General features: G+C 52.0%; 2 protein-coding genes across 2 annotated transcripts; one reads left to right on the top strand and one right to left on the bottom strand.

The window, feature by feature from the left end:
• Nucleotides 1–5615: 5615 nt before the first annotated feature.
• On the top strand, nt 5616–7945 carry LOC103654870 (Uncharacterized conserved protein UCP015417 vWA). The gene has a single exon (XM_008681688.4). It carries the CDS (start codon nt 5790–5792, stop codon nt 7755–7757), a length of 1968 nt encoding a protein of 655 aa, XP_008679910.1. The 5' UTR covers nt 5616–5789; the 3' UTR covers nt 7758–7945.
• A 799-nt stretch (nt 7946–8744) lies between these two features.
• On the bottom strand, nt 8745–12568 carry LOC100191343 (Heptahelical transmembrane protein 2). Its single transcript, NM_001136777.3, has 4 exons — nt 12236–12568; nt 11970–12059; nt 11165–11213; nt 8745–9864 (listed from the first exon to the last, which is right to left on the bottom strand). The coding sequence occupies exons 1-4, from the start codon at nt 12493–12495 to the stop codon at nt 9208–9210; spliced, it is 1056 nt and encodes a 351-aa protein (NP_001130249.1). The 5' UTR covers nt 12496–12568; the 3' UTR covers nt 8745–9207.

The following is a 12568-nucleotide window of genomic DNA, read 5'->3' as shown; positions in this document are numbered from 1 at the left end:
TAAAACCAAGTCCCTTGAGTTCATTCACTATCTCATTTAACCGGTTGAACATATCGGATACACTCTCATCTTCTTTCATAATAAATTGCTCAAACTTTCCTTTGCACACATATAGTTTGGCACTCTTCACAATTGTAGTTCCTTCATGAATTTCCATTAGCTGAATCCAAATCTCATGAGCGGTTGTGAGATTCTTGATGCGATTGAACTCATTTATATCAAGAGCATCATAGAAGATATTCATGGCTTGATCATTCGTAAGGATATTCTCATTGTCACTAACGGATGGTTCATCTTCTTTCAACACAACAAATCCATCCCTGACAATTGGCCAAATTTTTCCACCCATTGCTCTAAGGTGCATTGACATTCTTATTTTCTAATAGTCATAGTTATTCCCATCAAAATGCGGTGGCTTCCCAATGTGCACATTGTTGTTACTAGCCATTTTGTCCCACTTCGGGATGATTAGATCCACAAACAATGGAGTCCTCGGCTCCGATACCACTTGTAGGATCTAGGACACCGGCTAGAGGGGGGTGAATAGACGGTTTTGACTAGAATCAAAAACACTAGGTAAATTTAATCAATATAACAAGAGGAATAAATTCTCTAGTGACAACAAGTAAACAATGTATGAGAATCAACTATGGTGATTGAATACTTGAGGAACAATATGCAAAACACTAATCACTTGCAAGGCAATAAGTAATGCAAGAAAGTAAAGACACCGAATGTTATCCCGTGGTCACCGGTGATTTGCCGATCACCCCTAATCCACGTTGAGGTGGACTTCAAGCTCTCACTTGCTCCTCTATCAAGACACGGCTTGATCTTTGAGCCAAGTGGACAAGAAATCACTCAATACCTCGATTCCACTAATGTCACCTTTGCCGCTCCGGCGAGGTAGGCGCGAACCCCTCACAATCAACACCACGGCTTCTCCACAATCTTCTTGGAGAGCTCGACGGAGACAATCACCCGAGCTGTCTAGGAGGCGGCAACCTCCAAGAGTAACAAGTCGATGACGCTTGCTCGGTGTACCACCTAGTGCCTCAAGAATTACCGAAGGATGCAAATGCACTAGGAACCCTCAATTTCTCACTAGAATGCAATCTCAAGCAAAGAGTGTGAGAGAGTGAGTTGGAGGATCACAAATGAGCTCAATGTATGCAAGGAATTGCCAAGAGAGCTCTCTCACACGAGCTACCCTTCTATTTATAGCCCCCCACCAAATTCCAACCGTTATGAGCAAAAAGCACCAGTTCTGCGCACACGCGAACGGTCCGCGCCCTAGGGCTGGACGGTCCGCCGTACACATAACGGCTATAATTCCCGTTTGAAATCTGTTAGAGTTGTCAGAAAAGTTAGGTCCGGACAGTCCGCCCATCAAGGTCAGGTCGTCCGCAACCTGACAGCAAGAAGCACCTGGACTTCGGACCAAGAATTGTTAACACGGGCGGACCGTCCGCCTAAAAGGCCGGACGGTCCGAGACCTAAGACAGTACTGTCCGGACTTGTCCCTCGGACAGTCCGTAGTACAAATCTAAAAAATCACACAGTCGCTGCCCAAACCATATTTGACACCCGCGGACTGTCCGCCCGACACAGCCGGACGGTCCGCACTATAATTCAGGGACTGACCCAAAACAAGCCTTCTCTGGTCAGGACTGCGGACAGTCCGGCCCTAAGGCTCGGACGGTCCGCAGTGCAAAGGAACAAGATAGCTCCGAAGTGGTCAGACTTCGGACCCCTCTGGTGGATCGCGGACGATCCGCCCTCAAGGCCCGGACGGTCCGCGCATCCAAGACTTTGCATTTTTCAAACGCGCTTTTGAAAGAATTTTTAACTCAAGAAATTTGAAGCGCAGTTAGTCCTCATGCAAATGCAACCACTAGATGCTCTATGAGGCACTAAGTTTTACACAGATCAAAGTCATTGACCTCTCTTAATAGTACGGCTATCTAGCCTACTAATCCGGTCAAGTATCTTCTCTAAACTCCTCAAGACCGGCAAAAACGAAACCTATATTATACCTTTGCCTTCATTTGATCCACAACCAATGCTTATGATTCTCCAATATTTCCTGTTCTATGTGGTCCAACCCTGCATTCTTATTTCTCCAAGAATCGTTAGCCCACAAGCAGTTGTCATTAATTACCAAAACATCACCAAAGGGGCCTAGATGATTCACACTCGTACCTATAAATAGGTGAACAGTACCACCGTACTGTTCACGCTGGATTGCTCACGTCAACAACTTCAAACAAGCTGAAGGTATCAATGTAATATAAATTCTGTTAATATTCATATGTATATAATGAAATACATGTATGAATGAATAAATGTGTTACATTTATTATTAATATGTATTATTATTCTCATGAATGATTGTGTGTCCTTGATGACCTTCGTCTGAAGATCATTATATCTAAAAAGAGATAATGCTTCGGAGGACGAAGGTCCTTAATCTTTAACAATTGTGTTGCCTTTTCTTGATTCACAGCATTTGAGAACAAGTGACAAACAAGGCTCCCCTTTGATCAGCCAGACCAATCAAAGAGCTGACATGGGATCGAATAAGGAAGGACTCAATGAGATGCCCTTAGCGGGTCGAGACCCCCCAGTGGGACCACTTGCCAAGACTTAACCCTACCGGAGTGTGGTCAGATCCCACTTGGATAATCCATCCGTAGCTCTATGGCCTTCTTCCCCCACGTCGACTAGGTCAGTGGAGGGTGGCTCTCCCCTTAAAAGGAACCTAAAAGGCCTTCCAAGGGGGATGCGTGCATCACAAGCATCAAGCGACTAAAGACGACCAACTCGAGGGTATATTCCCTAGAACTACGCCCGGTTCTGGCATTAACAAGGACTCACGCTCAGTGCGTGACGACCACAGCAGGAAGGGTCCACCCCTAAACTGCATATAGGCTGAATAAACCCCCAAGCAATCCACATAGATTACTTGAGGGCTCGGGGCTACATCTAGTAGATGTGCTTGCGTGCACCTGAGAACTCGTTCCTCAACAAGAGTCGAGTAACCATAGACTCACATTTCGCGCATGATGGCCATCACAGGAAGGGTCCACCCCTAAACTGCACATATGCCGAATAAACCCCTAAGCAACCCACATAGATTACTCGGGGCTCGTGGCTACATCTAGCAGATGCGCTCGCGCACCCATGAGAATTCGGTCCCTCACAAGAGTCAGGTAACCATGGACTCACGCCTAGTGCATGACGATCATCGCGGGAAGGGTCCGCCCCTAAACTGCACATAAGTCGAATAAACCCTCAAGCAATCCACATGGATTACTCGAGGGGTCGGGGACTACATCTAGCAGATGCGCTTGCAAGCACCCGAGAAGTTGATCCTCAACGAAAGCCTTCGCATAACTCTAAAGAGTTAAGGGAAGGCTCGGGAGCTGTTGTCGGGTACCCAGGAACCGGGTGCTCGAAGTAGGTCCAAAACCTCTTAACGGCCCACTTACTGACTCGACCAACCCTTTGTCGAGCAAGCCTATGAGACGGAGTGGCTGACCAACTCCCTGTCGAGCAAACCTATGAGGTGGAGTGGTCGACCAACTCCATGCCAAGCAAACCTGTGAGGCGGAGCGGTCGATCAAGCCACTACCGAGCAACTCAGCAAAGCGTAGGCCCCGATCCAATACTACGGACCCACGTTAGCCACACGTATCGTCACCAACCCACGTCCAAAAGCACGTGCAGCATACCAGAGGGGCGCTGAGAAATCCCTATCAACAGGACGGTACAGCCCCGCATACGGTCTCAAGTGGACCTCCGCTGCCTCATGGGGCCAGTCAACCCCAGTCATGAGGGACCTTAGCACCATAGTCTCTATAGTAACCCATATACCAGTAAGGACGGGACGATATACTACTGGGTGTATGCCTACACATGTAGCAAGGTGACATAAGGCTTATGATGGAAGACGATGCTACACCACGCACGACCCTGAAGCACACCACAAGTCTACCCTGTGGGGCCCGCCAAGTGCCACTACGTCAACATCAAACTCACTACAGGGACCCGTATACTGGACGGATGAAGCGATACACCATACCGAGAGTATGGCTACGCACGACTCTACGGACGACGTCAAAAGAACTATGCCACCCAAGGACAACGAGCCATGCTCTCATCAATATAATACAAGTCCCCACTGTAAGGTACTACTCTTGAGCTATAAAAGGGCAGGACCCCCTCCTTCTCACGCACGCACCAGCTGCAACACAGTCCTCAAGCAATACTACAATCAATGCTACACTGGACTAGGACGCAAGCCTCAACCAGTATAATTCTCTGTCTCAAACGTCCCAGCGATTCACCATTCGAAGTGAGTTCCATGCTAGCATCCCCCACTGAACACAAATTCTATTGTCCCCCGGTTTTCGAAACCACAAAAGTATTGTTGAAGCTTCAACCATACGCTCAGAATTTCAAAGTGATGGCTCGGATTGGTTTGGGTGCTTACCATTTGGACTTCCTTGCTGATGCCCAAGTTCACTCGGCGTTTCATGTCTCCCAATTAAAGCCTTTTCATCTGAGGTATACATCTGTGTTCATAACTCTCCCCAAGTTGGCTAACCTCTCTCGTACGGATGTGTTTCCTAAAGCTATTTTGGATCATCGGTTGGTACGTAAGGGTCATCGGGCTGTTCCCCAGGTATTGATCAAGTGGACAGAGAATCTAGTGGAGTCAGCTACGTGGGAGGACTATTATTTGGTGAAGGCTTGGTTTCCATCTGCTCTCGCTCGGGGACAAGCGGATTCTTTGGTCGGGGGACCTATCACCAATGGCAGCAGAGACAGTGTTGCGGACCAGGAAGAGGGTGCCGGAGTTAATGGCGGAGCCTGGGAGCATGTGCGTGAATATTTGTATTCAAGGGAGTGGGCCGATGGGTGCGTGGGTCGTGTTGGGCTGTTGAGTGGGCCACGGGTGTAAATGTGGCGTTGTAAGTGTTTGGAGACGGAAGCCAGAAAATAAATAACAGAATATGGTTATCATAACCTATGGTTATCATAACTAACTCACCTCACGTCGTTCCTTGTGTTAGTGACGGTGTGTCCAGGTCCGATTGCAATCGGTCGTTGGAGGCTATCAGCCATTAGGCTATCTTTACCAATTTATCTATCCTCGTTCCTATATTTAAACTTAAATCTATGAACAATAAAATCTACAATGTAAAATAACCGTGTTAGGGCTTGTTCGGTTAGCTCTTAATCCATGTGGATTGAGTGGGTTTAAATTCCAAACATGTTAAACGCTTCTTTATTTTTTCTAATCCCATCTAATCTATAGGTAACAGGATTAACCAAACAAAGCCTTAGACCTTGTTCGGTTAATCCCGTTACCTATGGATTGGATGGGATTTGAAAAAATTAAGAAAAAGTTTGACTTAGTTAGAATTTAAACACATTAAATTCCACTCAATCCATGTGAATTGGGAGCTAACCGAATAAGCCCTTATTTTTTGGTGAGACAACAAAAAATAAGGAAAGAAAAAGTTTCCCGATGGACACGATATACGCACAAGTCGGTTCATCGATCTCACCGACCCAAACCATCCTTGGCTGCCAAGAAACCTCAGCCCCATATACTGTCCTGTCTCTTCAGTCTTCAGTTCACCACCAGCAGCCCTCAGAACATCCGATTACCCGAAGGCCCCCCTCAGTCCCCCTCAGCCCGCAGTAGCCGTACACCTCCCAGTTCCGCGGCCCAAGCTCTGCTCAAGCCGATCGAGCGAGGCTAAGGCCCAGATCCTACGATGGCGATCACCGTGGGAATTGCCGACGCCCCTTACATCCTCGTGGGCCCACCCGAGGCTCGCCAGAGCCACTCCGCCGCCCTGGCCACTGGGGCCGCGCTAGCGCCGACGCGGGAGGAGTTCCCAGACCTGACGGACGCGTTCTCCAACGAGTTCGCCGCGCTCGCGGCGGCGGCGGGGCCGGGCGGGAAGGCGCTCACCGAGAACTTCTCCCCCACGTTCGTGTCCTCGGGGGACCCCTGCCTCGACTTCTTCTTCCACGTGGTGCCCGGCACGCCGGCCGCCTCCGTGGAGTCGCTCCTGGGCGCCGCCTGGGCGGCCGACCCGGACACCGCGCTCCGCCTCGTGGCCAACCTCCGCGGCGTGCGCGGGAGCGGCAAGTCCGACCGCGAGGGCTTCTACGCCTCCGCGCTCTGGCTCCACGCGCGGCATCCGCGCACGCTGGCCCAAAACGCCGCCTCCCTCGCCGATTTCGGCTACCTCAAGGACCTCCCCGAGCTGCTCCACCGCATCGTGCACGGCGGGGTGTCCACCAGGACCCCAGGCAAGAAGGCACGCCTAACCACCAAGTGCAGCCGAGGCCGGGGCCGCCGCGTCTGCTTCGGCAACCGTACGCGTTGCAGCCGCGCGGAACGGGCCGCCACGCGCGTCGGCTCAACGGAGGAGCGCGTCGCGGCCAGCCTGGAGCGCGACCGGGGACTCGCGGCCGCGGCCGTGGTGGCGCGCCGGACCAGGAGAGCGGAGGCCGCTGCGAGGGCGGTCGAGATGTACAGTAACGACCCCGCCTACCGGTTCCTGCACGACCGCACGGCCGACCTCTTCGCGGGGCTCATCGCGGAGGACATGCGCAAGCTCGCGGCCGGCAAGGTCCGGGAGTTCTCTCTCGCCGCCAAGTGGTGCCCGTCGCTGGACTCCTCCTACGACCACTCCACGCTCATCTGTGAGGCCGTCGCGCGTCGCCTCTTCCCCAAGGGCTCCGCGCCCGAGCTCGCCGCGGACCTCGCGGACGAGCACTACGCGTACCGCGCGCGCGAGCGGCTCCGCAGGGTGGCGCTCGTGCCGCTCCGCCGCGCGCTCAAGCTCCCCGAGGTCTTCATCTCGGCGCGCGCGTGGGAGTCGGTTAGGTACACCCGCGTCGCCTCCGTGGCCATGAAGAACTACACGGACCTCTTCCTCAAGCACGACGCCGACCGCTTCAACGCCTACCTCGCCGACGTCAAGTCCGGCAAGAAGCGGATCGCCGCGGGCGCGCTGCTCCCGCACGAGATCATCGCCTCCCTCGAAAACCACAGCGGTGGCGAAGTGGCCGACCTGCAGTGGCAGCGCATGGTCGACGACATGCGCGCGCTCGGCAAGCTGAGCAACTGCGTCGCCGTGTGCGACGTGTCCGGGAGCATGTACGGCCGTCCCATGGAGGTGTGCGTGGCCCTCGGCCTCCTCGTGTCCGAGCTCAGCGACGACCCATGGCGCGGCCGCGTGGTCACCTTCAGCAGGCGGCCGGAGCTCCACAGGATCGCCGGCGAGACCCTCTCCGAGAAGACAAGGTTCATCCAAAGCATGGCCTGGGGCACGAACACCGACTTCCAGGCGGTGTTCGACAAGATCCTCGAGGTGGCCGTTGGCGCCAGGCTGGCGCCGGAGCGGATGGTGCGTCGCGTGTTCGTGTTCAGCGACATGGAGTTCGACCAGGCGACGGAGAACCCGTGGGAGACGGACTACGAGGCGATCGTGCGCAAGTTCACGGAGGCTGGGTACGGTGCGGCCGTGCCGGAGGTGGTGTTCTGGAACCTGAGGGACTCCAAGGCCATGCCGGTGGAGGCCGGGCAGAAAGGGGTGGCGCTTGTCAGTGGGTTCTCCAAGAACCTGCTCAAGGTGTTCCTCGACGGCGGCGGCATCGTCGCCCCCAGGGCTGTCATGGAGAAGGCCATCGCGGGGCCGGAGTACAACAAGCTGACCGTCATTGACTGAAGTCGAAGAAGCACGCCATGAGACCGCACATCCAAGGCCGTGCCTGAGATTTCGGGGCCTGGGCGAAATATTATATGGGCTCTTTTAACCCAGCTATATATATAGACATGAGAGTATATGAACTAAAATATAGCTTATGTTATATTGATATTTAATTATTATTATAAATATTAAATATATTTTAATTATAAAGTATAGTTAACGGTTAAGCGAGAAAACAAATTTATTACGTCTAATTAATTAATGATTAGCAAATGTTTAATGTAGCATCATATGAGTAAATCATAAACTAATTAGGTTTAATAGATCTGTCTTCCTATGTGTGCAATTATTTTTATAATTAGACTTTATTTAACAATTCTTATTAACATCCAAACAGTTGATGTGGCGGGACCAAAATTTAGTTTTAGGAACGAAACAAAGCCTATATATATGTGCATTTGTGAAATTATAAACACATTTTGATGGACCTAATGACAAACGCAATTAGCTAGATTTTGCCTATGGTATACGCATGTGTATATGCGAATGTGAATCGCTGATGCCGTGTTTCGATGTTTGTAGTCCTGTTCAGACTGTCTAATTATTTGGCAACATTGTGACTGCATCGCCGTATAAATTATGCCTTCTAGATGTTGGTAAGACATTAGAGGTTGAGCTGGTCGCTTAGCATTGGACGATTGAACCAACCGAACAAACTTGTTTAAACAAATTAAATAACCAAATACTATACTTGAGTATATACTTGAGGGCCCTAATATTTTGGAGGTCCTGGCGGCCGCCCAGCTGGACCCCTCTGGGCCCAGGTACGACCCTGTACACATCTAAAGAGAGAATCCAGCATTTCCTTCTTCTTTTTTTGCTTTATTATAAGTTGAGTTTAGAAAAGCTTGTCAAGAAATAACAAAGTTTGCTGAGATTTCTTGAGCACGTTGCACTGCATCACATTTGCTAAGTTGCATACCCGCTTCTTGTCAATCCAAGTAGTTTAGCCGGAAGCTGAAACCATTTCAGTCGAATCGTACATATCAATCTGATGCCACAAACTAGAACTGTCCTCGAACTTGTTCACAAGATAAAAACTCAAAACTCTAGAGCTATATGTTCAATCAGCCCAGGCCTGGCCACCTCCAAATTTGTCTGTATTAGCTGAAACCTGCCTGAGTAGAGACTATACCGACATTGCAATCTTAAACCTGCAAATCCAAGGCGCCCAGTCGACAGATAAATCTCAACATAAATTAGTGAACCACCATACTCAATCATCCCATCAATTAAATTACAAATCGTCGAACTCTAGAGCCGATCTATGCTGCAACTGCAACTGCAACTACTTCGTTCGCCGATTCGAACGCTTGTTGAATCCATCGCACTGGCACATTGAAGCTCTGGATGATCAAACACCTCAGCTGGCTTGCTGCAGAAGCCAGGAGCAGCAAGCCCCGCCTGCCTACGACGCCGCGCCACAGGCGGCAGCCACCTTCTCCCGCCAGTGGATGAGCACGGCGACGGCGACGTAGTGCGTGACGGCGCCGACGAGCACGAGCACGTGGAAGATCTGGTGGCTGTGGCCCACGACGTCGAACACACCGGGCCTCCACTTCTCCGGCACGCGGCTGACGTAGAACCAGGCGCCCGTGGCGTAGGCGAGACCCATGGCGACCTCGAGGCCGAGCGCCAGGTAGCAGGCGGCGTGGCCCCAGTTGAGCCACAGCGCGTGCAGCGCCGGGACGACGCCCGACAGGCCCATGGCCAGGAACAGCGCCGCGCGGAGGCGGCGGTAGCGCGGGGACGAGCAGGACGGGGAGAGCAGCGCGGCCACCACGAGCGCGCCCAGCGCCGCGATGGCGGACAGGTAGGCCGCCCGCGCCGGCGGGTGGCAGAGGAAGGCGTAGTACACCGGCGGCACGAAGGAGGCGACGATCATCACGGAGATGCCCGCGTAGTCGAGCTGCCAGAACACCACGCTGGCGCGCCGCGAGTGGCACGCCAGCAGGTGGGCCGTCGCGCTGATGGCCAGGCACGACATGGCGCCCACCAGGAACACCGTCCGCGGCCACCGCGGCACGCCGGACTGCGACGCCCTGCCGTCGTGGCTTGGCACACCCTGCAGGCAATCGGTTGGAGCAAATAGCGTCAGGTCATTATCACACTCACACCAAAATGCCGTGCCAGTGGCTAGCTGTGCCTGTGGTGCTCGTGCTCGTGCTCAAAGCATCTACAGAAATTCTCCCTGTTCTTGCTGCAATTAACAGTTTGTCTGTTTCATAGTGAAAATCTTACAGATTGCGTTGGATATATTGTTTGGTACACAGGGAGGACGGAGGATGAATGATCCGACAGGATCACGGATAAAAAAGGCTTTTTTTGTGAACATAATCAACTTGGATTTGTCTGCTTATCACAACCGAGTATGGTGACCATCGGATCCAAGTGGAGCGAGAACCGACCAAGAAAAGGCCTCTGCTTTTCATGCAGGTGCCGTTATCATACTACCGTGGCAAGACTATGAGAAAGCGTAAAAATGCTGCAAAAGCATCTAGGCTTTACCCTCCTACTTTCTCTGGTCTGCAATGTGAAGCGAACAATGCTAAAGACAAGTCCAAATCGATCGCTTCAATGAACAGACAAATATTTGGACTGAACCGCATAGCATAGCGACCCGCACCTTTGATCCTTGCGATTCAGGGGATGTTTGGTTTATGGAGCTTCCTAAATCCATGATGCCTCATCCATAGTCTAATGAATTGTGATGGGTCGTGTAGGGCTTAATTCGAGGACAAGACTCTGAATCGAAGTGACCAGCATCCAAAAAACAAGAGCCTAGGATTTCCGGGCCAGGACAGATACTACTCTCTTGGCTGCTGCTGTCATTTGGTATTGGACCAAGAGACAGGACAAGTCTAAATTCTGATGCCCATTTTGTTGCATTCTAGCACAGTGAGTCGTGAACGGCAGGGCATCTCAAAGAGAGCAATGACAAAGGATGACATGTGGCCGTGCCCCCAGCCAAGTACTGCTGTACTTGGTTTACTGTCTACTCACTGCTTGTGAACATATCAAACCATGTCCATGTCTCTTTCCCTGCCGTGCTGGCGACATGGCACAGGTCTGGACTAAACTATCTACTAATAACACTAGTGCAGTTTAGCTCTGAATAGGTAGGAGTACAACTCACTCTGCTGATGCAACCGAAACCATTATAGAATGCCAACCAGAACCATTCATTAGTTCTGGTTTATCTTGTGTGTTTAGCTAGAGCTGACAGTTATGTCTCTGATGAAACGGAAGCAAGAAGTAACAGCAATTCGCCAAGGGAACAGGAGTTCTAAAAATTGCAGTGCGTCCTAAAGTGACACAGAAGAAGAAATATATGCAGGGGTTGGGGTTGGTGATTAGTTGCTTACCAAATGCTGGGCGCTTCCCCACGAAGCGTTAGCTGGTGTCACCACGAACCTGCGAGAGAGAGAGAAAAATAAAATTGGACGGTGCAGACTTTTAAAGCGGGCGTCGCGTAAAGAAAACAGCAAGAGTAACTAGGTCGGCGCTGGCTGCCCTTTGAGAACCGAATTCAAAGCAAATTTTTTTTTGGTTCTCGCTAGGGTCCCTGAAAATTGTGGGATTTGCTGCGACCACAGAGGTCTCATTTTCGTACTAAACATGGAAAAAAAATCTCTGTCCTACTCCTACCTAATGTAAGATACTAAGATATGGTTGGCTAGCAATGAAACTAATTTAGAGGTGTTCCTGTAAGACCATTTGTAAAGATACAATATCTCAAGGGTTAACCTTAAGCATATGGACTACATTAAATCTTAACAAATATTTGGTTCGCGGGGGGGGGGGGGGGGGGGGGGGGGGGGGACAACTATTTAAAGTCATATACTGACAAAGAAAAAAGGTTTTATTATGTAGTAAGGGCCAATGTTGCACCTACTGCACAATTCAAGTATCTTAGCTTATACACATATAATACAGCGCTAGTGACGCCACAAAACGCATCCGCAACGTCGCTTGCAAAATGCAAATACAGGGGAAAAAAAAGCAAGGGAGCGCCACAGCAAACTCCTCACACGGCAGGCACTTCCAAGGTTCTCTGCGCTAGCGCCCGGCCGGTAAACTCGCAGGAACGGAGCATATGGGGATGTGGGGGGAGTTTAGGGAGTGCAGAAACGGCATGTCGATGCATGTGATGTGCATGTGTGTATGTACCTCATGATCCCCGGAGCGGCTTCGTCAGCGGCCTCCGTCCACCCTCCGGCGACCGCGAGCGCCAGGAAAAACAGGAACCCTCCGAGATGCCTGCAGGGAGAAAGAAGGGCAGAAAGACGACGGGAATGAACGAATCAGCCATCGTTCAGACGGACAGGCAGGAGGAGGAAGAGGGGGGGCGGCTTCGGAGGCGAGGAATCCAACGGATCGGGGGGGGGGGGGGGGGGGGGGGGGGGAGGGATCGGAGGGGCCGGAGGGGCACGCACGTCCACACGTTGAGAGTCTCGTTGTGCCAGGCGAAGGCGCTGAGGAGCGCGTCGCGGACGGGCCACTCGGCGCGGTAGTGCCCGCGGATGTACTCGTTGTCCTTGAGGTACTCCGGCAGCTCCTCGTACCCCACCAGCCGTGGCCGCCGCCGCGCCTGCGCCTGCGCCTCCACGCCCGCAGCGCGCGCCATGGCCTCCTCCTCCTCCTGCCTCTTGCTGGGGACGCGGCTCCGCTTCGTCGGGCCAGTCGCGGCTCCCATGCGATGGTTTGGTTGGGGGGATACCTGGCCTGGCTGCGTGCGCCCGGCGTTCGCGCGAGGGGGGAGACGGAGC

This window comes from Zea mays, chromosome 4 (assembly GCF_902167145.1).
Source record: "Zea mays cultivar B73 chromosome 4, Zm-B73-REFERENCE-NAM-5.0, whole genome shotgun sequence".
Lineage (NCBI taxonomy): Eukaryota > Viridiplantae > Streptophyta > Magnoliopsida > Poales > Poaceae > Zea > Zea mays.
Note: the sequence above shows the minus strand (reverse complement) of the source record. Positions and strands in the feature narration are given on the sequence as shown.

What these genes read in the sequence shown, in the direction of transcription:
- LOC103654870 (XM_008681688.4), top strand. Translation starts at nt 5,790, where the DNA reads ATGGCGATCACCGTGGGAATTGCCGACGCCCCTTACATCCTCGTGGGC.
- LOC100191343 (NM_001136777.3), bottom strand. Translation starts at nt 12,495, where the DNA reads ATGGGAGCCGCGACTGGCCCGACGAAGCGGAGCCGCGTCCCCAGCAAG. An exon ending in GAGACTCTCAACGTGTGGAC is followed by an intron (nt 12,060 to 12,235) that starts GTGCGTGCCCCT and finishes TTCTCCCTGCAG; the next exon opens with GCATCTCGGAGGGTTCCTGT. An exon ending in GCCGCTCCGGGGATCATGAG is followed by an intron (nt 11,214 to 11,969) that starts GTACATACACAC and finishes TCTCTCTCGCAG; the next exon opens with GTTCGTGGTGACACCAGCTA.